The 15596-nt window shown below is 44.1% G+C and overlaps 2 protein-coding genes across 2 annotated transcripts in view; one reads left to right on the top strand and one right to left on the bottom strand.

Annotated features, from left to right (window-relative positions):
* Window positions 1-15596, top strand: part of chid1 (chitinase domain containing 1) — a 100332-nt gene that overhangs the window by 68711 nt on the left and 16025 nt on the right. The window contains exons 9-10 of the mRNA XM_080191472.1: window positions 2717-2818; window positions 3928-4083. Coding sequence (XP_080047598.1) covers window positions 2717-2818; window positions 3928-4083 — 258 coding nt within the window. The remainder of the gene's footprint in view (window positions 1-2716; window positions 2819-3927; window positions 4084-15596) is intronic.
* On the bottom strand, window positions 12546-13393 carry LOC145343653 (ER membrane protein complex subunit 9-like). The gene is given in 3 exon segments (XM_080189823.1): window positions 12546-12949; window positions 12952-12979; window positions 12982-13393. Coding segments are annotated over 3 exon segments (771 nt in total). The 5' UTR covers window positions 13321-13393.

Below are 15596 nucleotides of genomic sequence, written 5' to 3'. Positions count from 1 at the left end.
AGGCCATTGTTTGCGGCAAACTACCCAGCCTTCAGGAGAACACTGACCACAATACCACACAACCCTGCTACAGCAACCTCTGCAAGACATGCCGGATCATCGACACGGATGACATCATCACACGTGAGAATACCATCCACCAGCTACATGGTAAATACTCTTGCAACTCGGCCAACGTTGTCTACCTGATACGTTGCAAGAAAGGATGTCCCAAAGCATGGTACATTGGGGAGACCATGCAGACGCTACGACAACGGATGAATGAACATCGCTCGACAATCACCAGGCAAGACTGTTCCCTTCCTGTTGGCGAACACTTCAGTGGTCACGGGCATTCAGCCTCTGACCTTCGGGTAAGCATTCTCTAAGGCCGCCTTCACGACACACGACAGCTCAGAGTCGCTGAGCAGAGACTGACAGCCAAGTTCCACACACATGAGGACGGTCTCAACAGGAATCTTGGGTTCATGTCGCACTATCTGTAACCCCCATGACTTGCCTGGGTTTGCAAAACCTCACCTACTGTGCTGTCTGGAGACAATACACATCTCTTTAACCTGTGATCAGTGCTCCTTCCACTCACATTGTCAGCCACTTTAAGACTTGAACAGCAGGTTAGGTGTAAAGATTCACATTCTAATCAGTAATCTGTAAACTGTCTGTGCTTTACGTGCTCTGTCTGAGGCCAGAACTCTCCATTCACCTGACGAAGGGGCTAACCCGAAAGCTAGTGAGTGTACTATCAAATAAATTGGTTGGCCTTAAACCTGGTGTTGTCAGACTTTTTAATGCGTTTACCCCAGTCCAACGCCGGCACATCCACATCATGATTTTTTTATCAGACAGCTTAGAACCCCTGCATTTACCATCTGGCATACACGCGCTAATTGAAATGCCCTTGTGTTTTCCATTGCCTCTCTGTGTATCCCTTAGCCGCTATGGCTAGGGATCAGCACAGTTTATTCTAGTATTGTTTTTTCCTAAATTCAGTAAACCTTTGTAACCCACGTCTTAACTTTGTGGGTTGTAAAACGTCATTAAAAGGCATATATATAAACAGGGAATGGAATTCTCCCAAAAAAATTCAAAGTGCCGAACTTGTATAAAAACTGGAATAAATCCTGCTGCTTTTGTCAGTGGAATTTTCACAATGAATCTCCCACAGTCTGGATCGCCCGGATGTTTCCGGGCCTTCACCACCGCCCCCCCGAGTGAAACACTCTTGATGATGGTGACGGTGGTGGGGGGGGGTGTCATGTAAGAGGCTAGCAAACCCAGGGACTTCAGTCCCAGGCCTACTAATGATATTCAAATGCTGATTTAAGTATTTTAATCAGCACCAGTTTCTGGATCTGACAACACTGGAAGTCTGATGGCCGGGAATATACTGAAGCCATGGCACCCAGCAGGAAGCTCGCTACATGGCCTCCACTTATGTCTTCCGGTGCTGCACCATTAGCGCAGCACAACAGGCTGGGAGAATTGTCCCCAAGGCCATCAGACTTCCTGGCACCTAGCCCACAAAATAAACTCTAAATAAAACTAGAACCAAGTTTTACCTGTTTTAACACAAACTAAACTTAAATCCCGGGAATTAAGAATTGTTGGCAACAACATAGAAATTTGTTTTTATTTACTCATTCATGGGATGTGGACTTCACTGGCTCATTCAGCATTAATTGCCCTTGAGAAGGTGGTGGTGAGCTGCTTTTTTGAACTGCTGCAATCTCTCCTGAAAGTACACTCACAGTGCTGTTAGGGATTAATCAAAGCCTTAAAGCACTAACAAAAGGAAAAGTTTTAATCTGTTTTTGAACATTGATACATAAACTAAAATGACGTATTGATTGTGTGCCAGTGGTAACAGTGTTTTCATCAGGTAAGTAATAACTACATAGCAAGGTAAATTGGATTTGAATTCAAGGTGGAATGACAGGTGTGAAAGATGGAATTTGAGATACGAGTTGAAGTGGATGGGATTAGAAAGTGAGAATGAAAAGAGGCAGTGATTGATTGAAAAAGAGGAGGTGTTGGTGCGCTGCAGGCACGTGTGAATTAGATAGTAGATTTCCAAGCAGATTGATGGTCTGTAACTCAGCCATTGTGAGCTGGAGACTGATAGCTACTGCAGCAACATGCAGAAAGGTTAAAGCAAAGGCTGGTCTCCCCTCTTGGATTTAAAAATCTCTTTCAGCTCTGTCAAATGACGAACCTGGGGAAGGTTCAACAATATAGCATTTGGTGGAATTATCTATCATAGGAAGACTTAACATCTTGAGAAAATAAAAACTGCATTTTTTATTCAGTTCAATAATGAAGTTAAGGGGAATCAGAGATGGGGAGGGAGGGCTATACAGTGTGAGCTGTTGGAGGGAGAGGGGAAAGAGGGGTAAATGGTGTGAGCTGTCGGAGGAAGGGTTTCCATTGTGAACAGTCTGAGAGAGAGAGGAAGGGGGAAATAGTGTGAGCTGTCTGAGCAAGAGAGGAGGTGCGATATTTCTGCAAACTTTTTGCTGCATGATCCTAATTATTTCTGTCCAGAACCTTTGGGTACAATGATCCACTTTTGAACAATCCGCATCTTGGAACGGCTGTTTAAAATTCCTTGGAAATGATTGCTGCCTGAATTACCTTATGACCTAACCCTCTGTCCCAGGTGTTGTGTCTAAGCATCATTGTGTTTTTTTAAGGTTGATATTTATATCCTTGTTTGAAGGAGCAGTCAGCCAGGAATGTTTGGGAAGCAGGATTTTGACCAGCTGGCCCAGATCGTGGATGGATTCAGCCTCATGACGTATGACTATTCAAATTCACATCGGTAAGATTGGCCCATAGTGTTCATGTGGCAAGAAGCATTGTACAACCTGCGATAGGAATTATAAATTGTTAAACATGTCAATCCTAAAACTATTAAATATATCAAAGAAGACAAGAACAAACCAGATTCAAACTGACAACAGATTTATTTTGTATAACACGTTCTGATGCTCTACAAACTTTGGTACCAGCCCCGTGGCAATAATTGTGGGCGTTCATTGAATGATGCACTGTAATCCTCACTTCCCCAGCGGTCTGCTTGGAACAGGATTCCAATGGGATTGATCCTGTTTGGAATGGTATTCCGACGGTGCTGATCCCACTGGGAATGGAGTTCCGATGGAACTGATCTGATGGGAGCGATGTTATAATGGCGCCAATCCTGTTGGGAGTGGCATTCCAATGGTGCTGATCCCGTTGGGTGTGGCATTCCAGCAGTTTTGACGACACAGAATCCCACTCCCAATGGGATCAGATGGCGCTGACCCCGTTTGGAGCTGTGTTCCAATAGAATTAACCCCGTTTAGAATGGAAATCTGGAACTATCAGATTTGGCTTGCGTGAGTGTCCATCTGTTTTGGAACGGGTAAATCCAGCCCTCATCAATCTTATAAACCAGTATTTAATTAGTACTGAGCAGTAGTTGGCAGGAAATGGGAAAGAAGATGGTGCCTGAAATTGCAAAATGTTGATGGAGAATTTTTGAGGATTCAACACATGATCTGACCTAGTTGTACCTGACTGGTGAGTGATTTAACAGTGTAAAGGGAGTTTTGGTCTGCCTTTCTCCAGTACGGTATCTGACTGGTGGGCCTGTTTCTGTACGATACTCTACCTGACCTTGGATTGCTTGATGCTGACACTGAGTGTGTAAAATAAAAAGTGTTCCATTTATTAGCGTTAATGACCCTTGCCTTGACGGTAAACATGACGAGCTAGCTTTTAATTTTTTGAACTGTTTTAACTATCGGTTTGAAGTTTTTTTTTTACCCGGTAAGTTCAAAATGGCCTTTTGAGTCGCTACAGGTGCGGTTCAGAAATGTTCAGTTAGATGTGAAGATTGTCTGTAGTGGCCCGGTGTCATGAACTGAAACATTCCTCGTTTTTCAGACCTGGCCCTAATTCCCCTATCGCCTGGATACGAGCTTGTGTTCAGACATTGGACCCAAATGCAAATTGGAGAAGTAAGATTCTTTTGGGACTGAATTTCTATGGAATGGATTATGCTACTCTTGGAGGAACAGCAGAACCTATTGTAGGGCACAGGTAGGATATACTGTCGGTATCTTTCTTTATGATGTTCTAGTGAAGTGCATTTATGCAATGAGGCAATATTAATTACTGATGTTGTCATAAAGGATCCACTGGGCAACAATGATCATAACAATAAGAAAAATATATAAACATTTATGTCAGTTACACTACTATCTTTAAAGCTGGGAAGTGGAGTCGAAACCCAAGATCAACCAAACTGGAATTGTATAGGCTATATAGTGTACTCCCGTTTCTGTTTCTGATCAATACCTTGGGATGGTAATGGTGATATAGAAAAACACCCCAAAGTGGGGCTTAGTCCAGGAATTATTCATGGTGTTCATCCGACTGGGATCCTGTTATGAATACAGAAAGCATTAAGAGGGTCCTGTTGCCCAGTGAGTGAGCTGACAATTTGAACTCTGTCAGGGTGAGTCAGACTCATATTAGTTGTCTACCTGTTGCCTTTTTGTTGTCTGCAGCTTTTGATTTTAAATGTTAAGTTTAACCTTTTACTGGGTTAGGTATTAACCCCTAGGCCACTGCACTGATACTATGATTGTGTTCCGACTGTCAGTCTTTAGGGTTGACAATTAGGCGGGGTGAAGGCTACCTTCTTCTGTTTCGTTAATGGGTGCGAGGCTTCAAGAATGACTCCGAGAAGAATGTGATGAACACTTTGTCCTGACATGTACAAGTGCATTATTAAAAAAAAGCCTTAATAGGCCAGGTTAATTAAAAGTGGCTGGTTAATCTTTTCAGTTCAAGAATTTCAGACATCAGCCCTTGCGTCTACACAAATGAGCCAGTTAGTAAAAACACAAAGACGACATAGGCTTTTACGTTATCAGTAGCATCAGGCGAAGGTCACAGACCTGACTATGGACAGACTCAGACTGAACGGGTTTTGTGTTGTGGTCAGGAAAGAAATTGTTCTACCTATGCAGCTCCAGGAAACTGGCTTCGCATTGTGGGACTGTGAGGAATAATGAGGAAAGTAACTACAATTGTGGAACGTGTAGATGCCTGTTGCTACTGAGTATATGTGACCATTAATTTCAGGGATGAGTGACTGCATTTGTACTAATCTGAGATTTCAGCAAAGTGAAGATCAGTGAGTCTTAGTGTTGTGAAGAAAGGATTCCTTTTCAGATTAATTCATATTCACGACTCCCCATAGCGTTGTGGTGTGAAGTGTTGCAGTAAAGAATGTTTTGATAACACTTTTAAGAAAATATTTATTTACAGATATTCAGAAGGTGAATGTGGATATTTATAAGCTCCCCATCCTTAACCAAGACTGAGTTTGCCTAGTGCAGGAGGGAGTGGACAGTGGACTTGAGAGTTCTGTGTGTGCGGAGGAGCTGGAATTAGACTCAGAAGGGAGTTTGTATTGTCAGGTAAACCCACAACGCTGGACAAGCCCCTCCACTTCCTCCACCGGAACCACCTCCAAACCCATGTGCACTAAACTCTGCCCCTCCCCTTATTGTGTATGTTCCCCTTCGTTCAGGCTGAGATTTTCAGAGCCCTGAAAACTCTGGGAGCCGTTAAAAATGGAAACATTAAAAATGGCAGGCAGAACCAAGACCCGACATCCTAAGTTCACTGGAAAGGAAAGGCACTCACACGTGGCCCAGACTCAACTAGGCCATTTGAACTCAGTGCCCCATTTTTTTTCTGGAACAAGGGCCTGATCCTGCAGTAACAGTTATGAATTTTGCTCTTGAAGTGTGGGCAAGGTCTGTAAAAGTAAGTTATTTAATTAGCCAGCCCTTTAAAAAATTGAAAACTGAAACTGCCTGTATCTCAGTTGGAAAAAACTCTTCAATGGCTGTTTGTTGATATAACACTTCATATATCTTGATTGTATTGTTAATGCTTGACTGCCTTGTGCAATATGTCAGCGTATCCAAGTGAGGAGCTGTATCATACTTTTGTGGAGTTATGAATACAAATAGAATTGAAGTATTGAGTCAACTTTCATGAATGATATAGTGAAGTCAGTAATAGATATTTAGAATTTTATTTTGTTTTACATCAACCTGGTTCCTGGGTTCAGTTCTTGTGGAAAAAAGCGATTTGGCATGGCAGGTTCATGGGGAAAGGATGGGAGAGGCATAAGAATTGACACTAGCTTGCATAGGGGCTGTAATGGCTATGAGCAGGTTGAAAGGCATGGATTAACACGAGTTAATAGATTTGGCATGGGATGGAGGCAGGAGAGTGTGGTTATGAGATCTGTAAGTCCTAATATTTAACAAAACAACTGGGACAAAGCCCCAGAGAATTGGGACGGACCTTTTAACCTCCCCACCCTGGCACTCTACAACCCTTGTGACTGCCTTCCATCTGTGTCCCAGGGTGGTAGGCCTGATTCTATCCACTCTCACCTTCCTAGAGCAAAGATCCCACCTTGGTAGGTGTGGTGAGCCAGGAGTTTTCCCTACTCTGTCCTTGGGACTGTCTATATATAACCTAGTTTATTGATTCAAGTTTGGACTGGTTAAAACATTTTGGTAACAGGTGTCGAGCTAAGCTATGTTTTGTGCTACAGGTGTTTTTTCATAGATGTTGGAATTGGAAAATTCTGACTGGCATATTGAACATAATACAGGTGTTTATTTTCCAGTTGGCTGTAACTATGGAAAATCATTTTGAAGCTGATTATTAAAGCAAGAAGTACTGTTCTTTACTAGAGCACGGTGGGTTAAAAACAATGGAGCTTTATTTACAAATGTGTTCTCTTACATGGCTGCTTCGTCTCTGCCTGTTTCCCACGCTAGGGACTTGTGATGTCGCTTCTAGTGCATATATTAATACAGCAGGGCTCAGTACCCCAATAAGAATTAATAAGAATACAAATTGAATATCCCCAACAAGTTCAAAGTGAACAATAATCAATAAGTTAAAGTTAAGTGGTCTAAGGTCATGGTCTCGCATCAATTGATGGTGAATCTACGGTATCATCTTCTTTAACTGATGGTATCTCTGGTATTTTTGCTTTTGCCAGAATGTCACGGTGTTGGGTTTAACTGGCGTTGACATAGGAACACGAGGTTGCTTGTGTCTGATCAGTAGATGAAGTGTTGCTTTCTTCAATGACTGATGTCTTGCCTACTTGCTCAACAGTAGAAGTTATTCCTGTTTGAGGAGTCTGACAAGCTGCATGGCAATGGCTATCTTGAAAGTCTGTTTGCATTACAATGTAGTCTTGAATGTCAATGTTTAATGGCGTAATCATTGGAGACGAAAGCAATGCCCATCCTTGCATTCCCCTTGCTACTCGTGATAGAATTCCCACGTGTGGTCCATAAATGATGTTCAACTATGTAAATTCTCTCCTGCATAGGAACTGATGGAATTTCTTTACTCTAAAAGATTATCGCTAATACTTCCCTTTTAATCTGTGCATAGTTGCTTCAGCCTCGCTCAAGGTTTGAGACACAAAAGCAACGGGTCCTTCTTCATCCAACGGCATGTTGTGAAAGACCACTGCTCCTACATCATAAAGAGGTGCATTACAAGCTGACTGTAGATAGAGCAGGATCAAAATTTAGAGGGATTTCAGATTTGAATAAAGTTTTTTTGACTTGCATGAAGACATTATTGCATTATTCCATGTCTTGTCCTGGCACAAGAAGTTATGTAATATTTTCAGAATGGGACAAGTCTTCCATAATCATTCAGCAATCCCAGGAAGTAATGTAGTGAGGTGCAGGCACCTCTGTAATGGCCTTAACCTTTGAAGGAGAAAGACAGTGGTGAAAAATCACACATCCCAAATATTCAGAAGGATTGGAACTCACTTGTCCTTACAGACTTCTTCTTTTAATTCATTCGTGGGACATGACTGTTGCTGGCTGGCCAACATTTATTGCCCAGCCCTCATTGACCTTGAGAAGGTGGTGACGAGTTGCATTCTTGAATCACTGCATTCCATGTGTGGTGGGTTGACCTACAATACCATTAGGGAATGCTAGGACTTTGACTGTGACTGCGAAGGAACGACAATGTGTTTCCAAGTCAGGATGGTGAGTGGTTTGGAGGGGAACTTGCAGGTGGTTGTGTTCCCAAGCATCTGCTGCCCTTGTCCTTCTAGGTGGAAGTGGCTGTGGCTTTGGATGGTGCTGTCTAAGGATCTTTGATAAATTGGTGCAGTGCATTTTGTAGATAGTACCTATTGCGTCTGTGGTGGAGGGAGTGGATGTTTGTAAATGTGGAGCCAATTAAACAGCTGGATGCCCTGGATGGTGTCAAGCTTCTTATGTTGTTGGAGCTGCATCTATGATGTGGAGATGCCGGCGTTGGACTGGGATAAACACAGTAAGAAATCTGACAACATCAGGTTAAGTCCAACCGACTTATTTGATTGTAAACTCACAAGCTATCAAATAAATCAGTTGGACTTGACCTACTGTTGTCAGATTTCTTAAGGAGCTGCATCTATCCAGGCAAGTTGGGAGAATTCCATCACACTCCTGACTAGTGCCTTGTAGACGGTGGATAGGTTTTGGGGAGTCAGGAGATGAGTTATTTGCTGCAGTATTCCTAGCCTCTGTGTTTAGGTGGCAAATCCAGTTGATCAATGGTAACCCCAAGGATGTTGACAGTGGGGGATTCAGTGATGGTGACATCACTGAATGTCAAAAGGTCAGGGGGGTGGTTAATGATGGTCATTGCCTGGTATTTGTGTGGCGCGAAGATCAGTGTCTTCGATCTCTGGAGTATGGCATCCAAGTTTTGAAGATGTCCTTCGTCATTTCTTCCAGTGACTAGGATGTCATTCAGATAGCACTGGATACTGCTCAGTCCACTCAGGATTTAATCTATTGTTCTTTTAATTTCCATGACTCTTGCCTTCAAAAGTTGTTCCAAGTCAGATTCAGCCTAACAGCATATGGTACAGACCTTGCCTTCAGCCATTTTGCTTGGCTTTTTTTATCTTTTGTGCCCCCCTAATTCTCCAAAAACATTTGTGTGCTTCTTTAAACTTCTGAGGCTTGATTTTCCATTGGTCGTTATGTTGACTTCAGTCGAATTCTGTTGAATCTTCTCCAGCCGTATACAAGCCATACATGATGAGCAAACAGCAGGTTTGTTTGTACAAGTTGCACAGCTATTACAGTGTGGCCCTTCAGTGGATCCACTTCACCTATCATAGAAATCCTACAGTAGAGAAAGAGGCCATTCAGCCCATCAAGTCTGCACCGACCACAATGCCACCCAAGTCCTTGCTCCACATCTCTACATATTTACCCACTAATCCCTTTAACCTACACACCCCAGGACACTGGGGACAATTTTTAGCATTGCCAATCAACCTAATCCACACACGTTTGGACTGAAAGGAAACCGGAGCACCGGTAGACATGAGGAGAATGTGCAAACTCCACACAGACAGTGATCCAAACTGAGAATCGAACCCAGGTCCCTGTTGCTGTGAAGCAACTGTGCTACCGTGCCGCCCATACACCTTCTTGCATCTTCAGCACTCTCCTTGACAGCTTCAAGGGAATATGTTTAAGTTTCTCCCTGAAAACAGTCTCTGGCACTAGCAAGATTACTGCCCCAGTATCAACTTCCATCCTTACTGGCTGTTGTTCCAGCAGTGGAGTGGCCCAGTATTGGTGTGTAGCACCAGCAATCCCAGCACATTCAGTGATACTTCCTCCCTTGAACCATGAGCCATTATGTTTTTCTTGACTCTTTTGTACAGCATGAACGTTTCTCCTTTTATTCTGGCTAAATGCTATCTTGGATTGTTGTTGTTTCTTATTTTCACTTAGAACTTTTTCTTCCAGCAGGCATGTTCCATGCATCCTTTCTCCGTCCACAACTGTGGCATACCATGTCTTTACTCCAGCATTCAGCTGCAGAATGCCTTGGCGTTGCATGCTGGTAACATGTACAAATTTATAGGCTCATGGATGTTGATTCAGCTGTCATATTGTGCATTTGAGTATACAAACTCAAATTATTGAACTTCCTTTGCAGCCAGTTCCATTGAAACAGCAATTTCCATGGCCTTTTCAGAATAAGGTTACTTGCCATTAGCAAATGTTTTCTGCATTGGTTCACAGTGCAGACCAAAGACAAAGAAGTCCCAAATGGTGTCATTCAGCACATCTCCATACTCGGTAATCTGCAAGTCCTTTTGGCATAATCACAAATTGTGCAATTGACTCCCATCTTTTGTGGAACAAAGTGCTCGCAAAATATCTACGATTTGTTTATCCATTTTGATGCCAGGCTCCAGATTGCACTAAAATACAGAGAGGTTAAACTCTCCCCACCCCCCCCCATCACGCTCAGAAAAGTGGGGCACCTTAAAATCTTCAGCTATTTTGCTTCCCTGCCCAAAATAGTCAAAACTCAGGATGGGAGCTCCATCACTCTACATTTTCATCAAAGGATCCCATAATGGTGAAGACAACCTCTTTCTACTAATGGAGGTTCCCCATATGCAGACTTGGCAATGGGTTTCCAGCAGGTACTTTGATTTTTCTTTCACACAAGCCAGCAACCTGAGCCTTTTATTTAGCAAACCAAGATCTAAAACTGCTGCAGGGCTTTATTGCCCGCGTCCAGCGGCTACAGGGCTTTGTTGCCCTAATTTAAGTCACAAATAGTTAGCAAAGCAAAGTTAGAAGCTCATTGCAGTTGGAATACGTGAATATATTAATACATCAGAACTTAGTACACCAATAAAAATTAATAAAAATACATAATTACTCTAATGCAGCACCAGACAACAGTTTACATTGGTGAGGCCGCAGCTGGAGTACTGTGTGCAGTTTTGGGCGCCGCACCTGCGCAAGGATATTTTGGCCCTGGAGGGAGTGCAGAGGAGGTTTACTAGGCTGATACCGGAGTTGAGGGGGTTGAGCTATGAGGAGAGGCTGAATAAACTAGGCTTGTACTCGCTAGAGTTTAGAAGAATGAGGGGAGATCTCATTGAGACGTATAAGATGATGAATGGGGTGGATAGGATAGAGGTGGAGAGACTCTTCCCGCTCAAAAAAGACAGTAGGACTAGGGGGCACAGCCTCAAGATAAAGGGGAGGCGGTTTAGAACGGAGTTGAGGAGGAACTTCTTCACTCAAAGGGTGGTGAATCTCTGGAATTCTCTGCCCGTTGAAGTGGTGGAGGCTGCCTCGCTAAATATTTTTAAGACGCGGGTTGGTGGGTTTTTGATAAGAGAGGGGATTAAGGGTTATGGGGAGAGGGCGGGAAAGTGGAACTGAGCCACAACAGATCAGCCATGATCTTATTGAATGGCGGGGCAGGCTCGAAGGGCTAGATGGCCTACTCCTGCTCCTATTTCTTATGTTCTTATGTTCTTATGTTCAATCAGTGTTTGAGTCAGATGCCAGTTAGTGTTGTAGCTATGGCAACATTAATAGTGCTGTTTGGTTTATTACAGTTCGTTTGACACTAAGTAACTGTGCAGTGCTTCACTTAGACACGGTGGCACAGTGGTGAGACCATCGCCTCACAGCGCTGGGTTCAAACCCAGCTTGGGCCACTGTCTGTGTAAAGTCTGCATGTTCTCCATGTGTCTGCATGTTCTCCATGTGTCTGCATGCGTTTCCTTGAATGCTCTGGTTTCCTTCCACAGTCCAAAAGATGTACTGGTTAGGTTATGCTAAATTCTCCCCGAGTGTACCTGAACAGGCATCGGAGTGTGGCAACTTGGGGATTTTCACAGTAACTTCATTGTAGTGATTTGATTTGCTTTATTATTGTCACATGCATTAGTAGACAATGAAAAATATTATTTGTTGCATGCTATACAAACAAAGCATACTATTCACAGAGAAGGAAAGGAGAGAGTGCAGTATGTAGCGTTACAGTCAAAGCCAGGGTGTAGAGAAAGATCAACTGAATGTGAGGTAGGTCCATTCAGTTGGCAACAGGGAAGAAGCTGTTCTTGAGTCAGTTGGCACATGACTTCAGACTTTTGTATCTTTTTCCCGAAGGAAGAAGGTGGAAGAGAGAATGTCCAGGGTGCCTTTAATTATGCTGGCTGCTTTTCCGAGGCAACAGGAAGTGTAGACAGAGATGGATTGGGCTACATTCACAACCTTTTGTAGTTTCTAGCGGTCTTTGACAGAGCAGGAGCCATACCAAGCTGTGATACAACCAGAAAGCAGTAAGCCTGCTTGTGACACTAATGAATAAACTTTAAAATTCATAAATTGGATGTCATACAAAACTTGAAACTAAAAGGGTTGAGTATTCAGAGATAAATTTCCTGAACCTGGGACTCCTTTGAGAAAATTTGCCCCAGATGTGTTTTTTTTCCGAAACATTATCCAACTTTATTCTGAAATCACAGACGAGATGCGACGATCGGGAATCACGCTGTGTGCGCGTCCCTGGTGAGTTTGGGGGTGGGTTTGGGAGTGGGTTGAGGTGGGAGAAGGTGGGGGGGGGGGGGGGTGAGGTAGACCTCCCTCCTCCCCACTCTGTCACACGAAGGACATTCCCACCTCCAGCTCCCATTTCACTCTCTCCCCCTTCCCCTCTATGGCTGCCTGCTGGGCGGCTGGACTGAGGGTGCTTCCCAGAGGAGGGGCCGTGAACTCCTGGCGGGTTTGGGCGGTGGGGGAATCCCGGGCTGCCACTGGAGGTGGGTCCAGCGCACCGATCCGAGCGTTGAGGGGTCCATTGGCCCTGTCATGGAAGATATCGTCCAAGTGGCTGTCAAAGTCCACAAGGCTGGCATAGGCACGGCATTCCATCAGCTCAGCAAGCAAGTCCCGGGTTCCCAGCCAGTCCCGCAACATCACCAGGTTCTTGTCCATGGGGGTCCACTTGCCATCCAGACACTCGTGCACTATCACTGCCGGCCCCCAGTACAAGACGGATAACTGGTGTGGTCTAGCATAACCATCACAGCCCCCCCCGAACGTGTTTGGCTATTCGATCTCCGATCTTCACAGCCACCAAGTTGGGGCTGGTGTCCATCACGTGGGGGTTGGCTTGGTAATGGCCAGCAATCAGCTGGCTATTGGCAGCACTCCACAGGTCCACCTGGTTGAGTGCCACCTCCAACATGACGCTGAGAGCCAAGCAGTTATGGAATAGTGGCATGCAGTCAGTCGAATGCAAGCAGCCATCACTGCTGCCATCCTCCAGAACCTTCTGTGCCAGAAACAGGCTGTTCACCGCACAGGAAGGGTATTTGGCGGCATGGAGATGCATCTTCACATAGGCCTGGGGCAAGATCTCCGCCTCAGCCATTTTGATGTGTTTTCGCCCAGCACAAGCCACTTGACCGATGCCCCCCCTTTCCCTCGTCCGCTCCGACAAGATGGCCACCTAGCAGCTGCAGCAGGCAACAGCGGCAGCTTAAGCAGGGCTGAGGATCCGTCTCTCAAGCAGAGAATAGGTATGTTACAATATTACTGGATCTGTATGAACATAAGAACATAAGAAATAGAAGCAGGAGTAGGCCATCTAGCCCCTCTAGCCTGCCCCGCCATTCAATAAGATCATGGCTGATCTGTCGTGGCTCAGTTCCACATTCCCGCCCTCTCCCCATAACCCTTAATCTCCTTGCCTATCAAAAACCTATCAACCCGCGTCTTAAAAATATTTAGCGAGGCAGCCTCCACCACTTCAACAGGCAGAGAATTCCAGAGATTCACCACCCTTTGAGTGAAGAAGTTCCTCCTCAACTCCGTTCTAAACCACCCCCCCTTTATCCTGAGGCTGTGCCCTCTAGTCCTACTGTCCTTTCTGAGCGGGAAGAGCCTCTCCACCTCTATCCTATCCATCCCATTCAACATCTTATACGTCTCAATAAGATCTCCCCTCATTCTTCTAAACTCTAACGAGTACAAGCCTAGTTTATTCAGCCTCTCCTCATAGTTCAACCCCCTCAATTCATGGGGGAGGAGGAGTTTGCAAAACATATTTTCCACAGGATGGTGCTGTGGATGTAAATACAAATTAGAATGGAAAATTAATTGTGTTAGTATTTCAGGTTTGCTTTTGGAAAGATGCCTTGCCAATTGTTAAAATCATTGAATTAATGTGAACTGGGAGGCAAGTTGTACCGATTTACTGTATTGGAGTACTTTCGAGGAAGAGGAATACTGACCCGGGGGAGGATCTAGCAGGATGGTGGCTGGGAGAATTTTCTAGCAAGATGCAGGAGGAAGTTATTGACCTTGAGAACTGAGCATTTGGAAATGGTTACCACGGGGAATAATGTGGGTTTGATGGCGGTGTGCTGGAGGAGGCTCCCATCTCTGTCCACTGCTACTCTTTCCCCCCCCAAGCCTGCTGGTCATCCATAACACTTTGTTCCCCCTCAGCATCGTTTTTGACTGTTGTTTCTCATCTTCTGACTGTGATTTATTGAACCTGGTGATTTGTATCACCCAGGCCACAAGTATATTGTTGCTTTAGTGCTGGTGAATGAATTGAGGTGTCAGGCTCTAGTTGCTGAGTCACAAATCATGAGCAAATTGTGGAGCCACTTTGTAAAAGTACTGCAAAAATATCACCAAATAATAAACACCAATAATACATTTACTCACCAGTGTGAACTCTATTGTATTGGAGTTAATTAAACACTTAAATGTGAAACTTATCACATTTTAATTATGATAATAAAGAGAATGTGTATTAAAACTGTACTAATTATCCAAATAGTGGTGCCAGTTTGTAATGAGATTCGAAGTTGGAGAGGTAATGAGACTGAATGTGTTGGGAAGAATTCCAGGGACAGGTAATGAATAGTGTCTCAGTGTGTTCCTGATCACATTTCATTAATCTCAGAGCCCAAGGAATTATTAACTGTTTTAAATTAATATGCAGCAGTTTTCAGAGCCTCAGAGTTACTGTACCCACCCATGCAGACAAACAAATGCACCCCTGTGGCCTCCCCTTCCCTATCTGTGTAACCTTTAAGATTTGTGTTTTTTAATTTGGTCTTTGTCTCACTGATTTCTATCACATCACCACTGGCTGTCCTGCACTTACTGGTGTTTCTGTGAGCAATGTGCCTGGCTCAGAAACAGTGGTGTCATTGATGTCCCCTGGGGAGTATCTGTTGCAGTGATTTGATTTATGAATGCTCTGCTGTAACTGTGATCAAAACATAGCAATAAAATAGACTGCAGTAAGATGGACAACTCAGACTATAGCTAGAGATAGTCTTGCAAGATATACAGCACAGTCACTCCTTCACGTATACTCTGACTCTAGCTAGCTTCCAAAATGATTCTTGCAGTTGGTGCCTCTGGAGTATTTGGTTTTTTGGGTGAACTCAATTTGGAACAGTATGTTTGTCAATGCGGGTGGTGATTAGGAGGGCAGGGCTCCTGTTTTTACTGTTCCCATAGCTATCCAGGGTAATCCAATTCTCCAGTCAGTTGATGTCCGTCCTTGGCCTGCTGAGCATTCCCGTGAAGCCCAATGTAAACTGGAGGACAGTTCATCTGACAGTTAGACACTTTACAGCCCTTGGGACTTGTGTTTTTGCTGTAATTGCATTCAGTCACCTAATT

This window comes from Carcharhinus amblyrhynchos, chromosome 6 (assembly GCF_965287045.1).
Source record: "Carcharhinus amblyrhynchos chromosome 6, sCarAmb.v2.hapA, whole genome shotgun sequence".
Taxonomy (NCBI): domain Eukaryota; kingdom Metazoa; phylum Chordata; class Chondrichthyes; order Carcharhiniformes; family Carcharhinidae; genus Carcharhinus; species Carcharhinus amblyrhynchos.
This window is presented reverse-complemented; position numbering and strand designations above follow the sequence as displayed.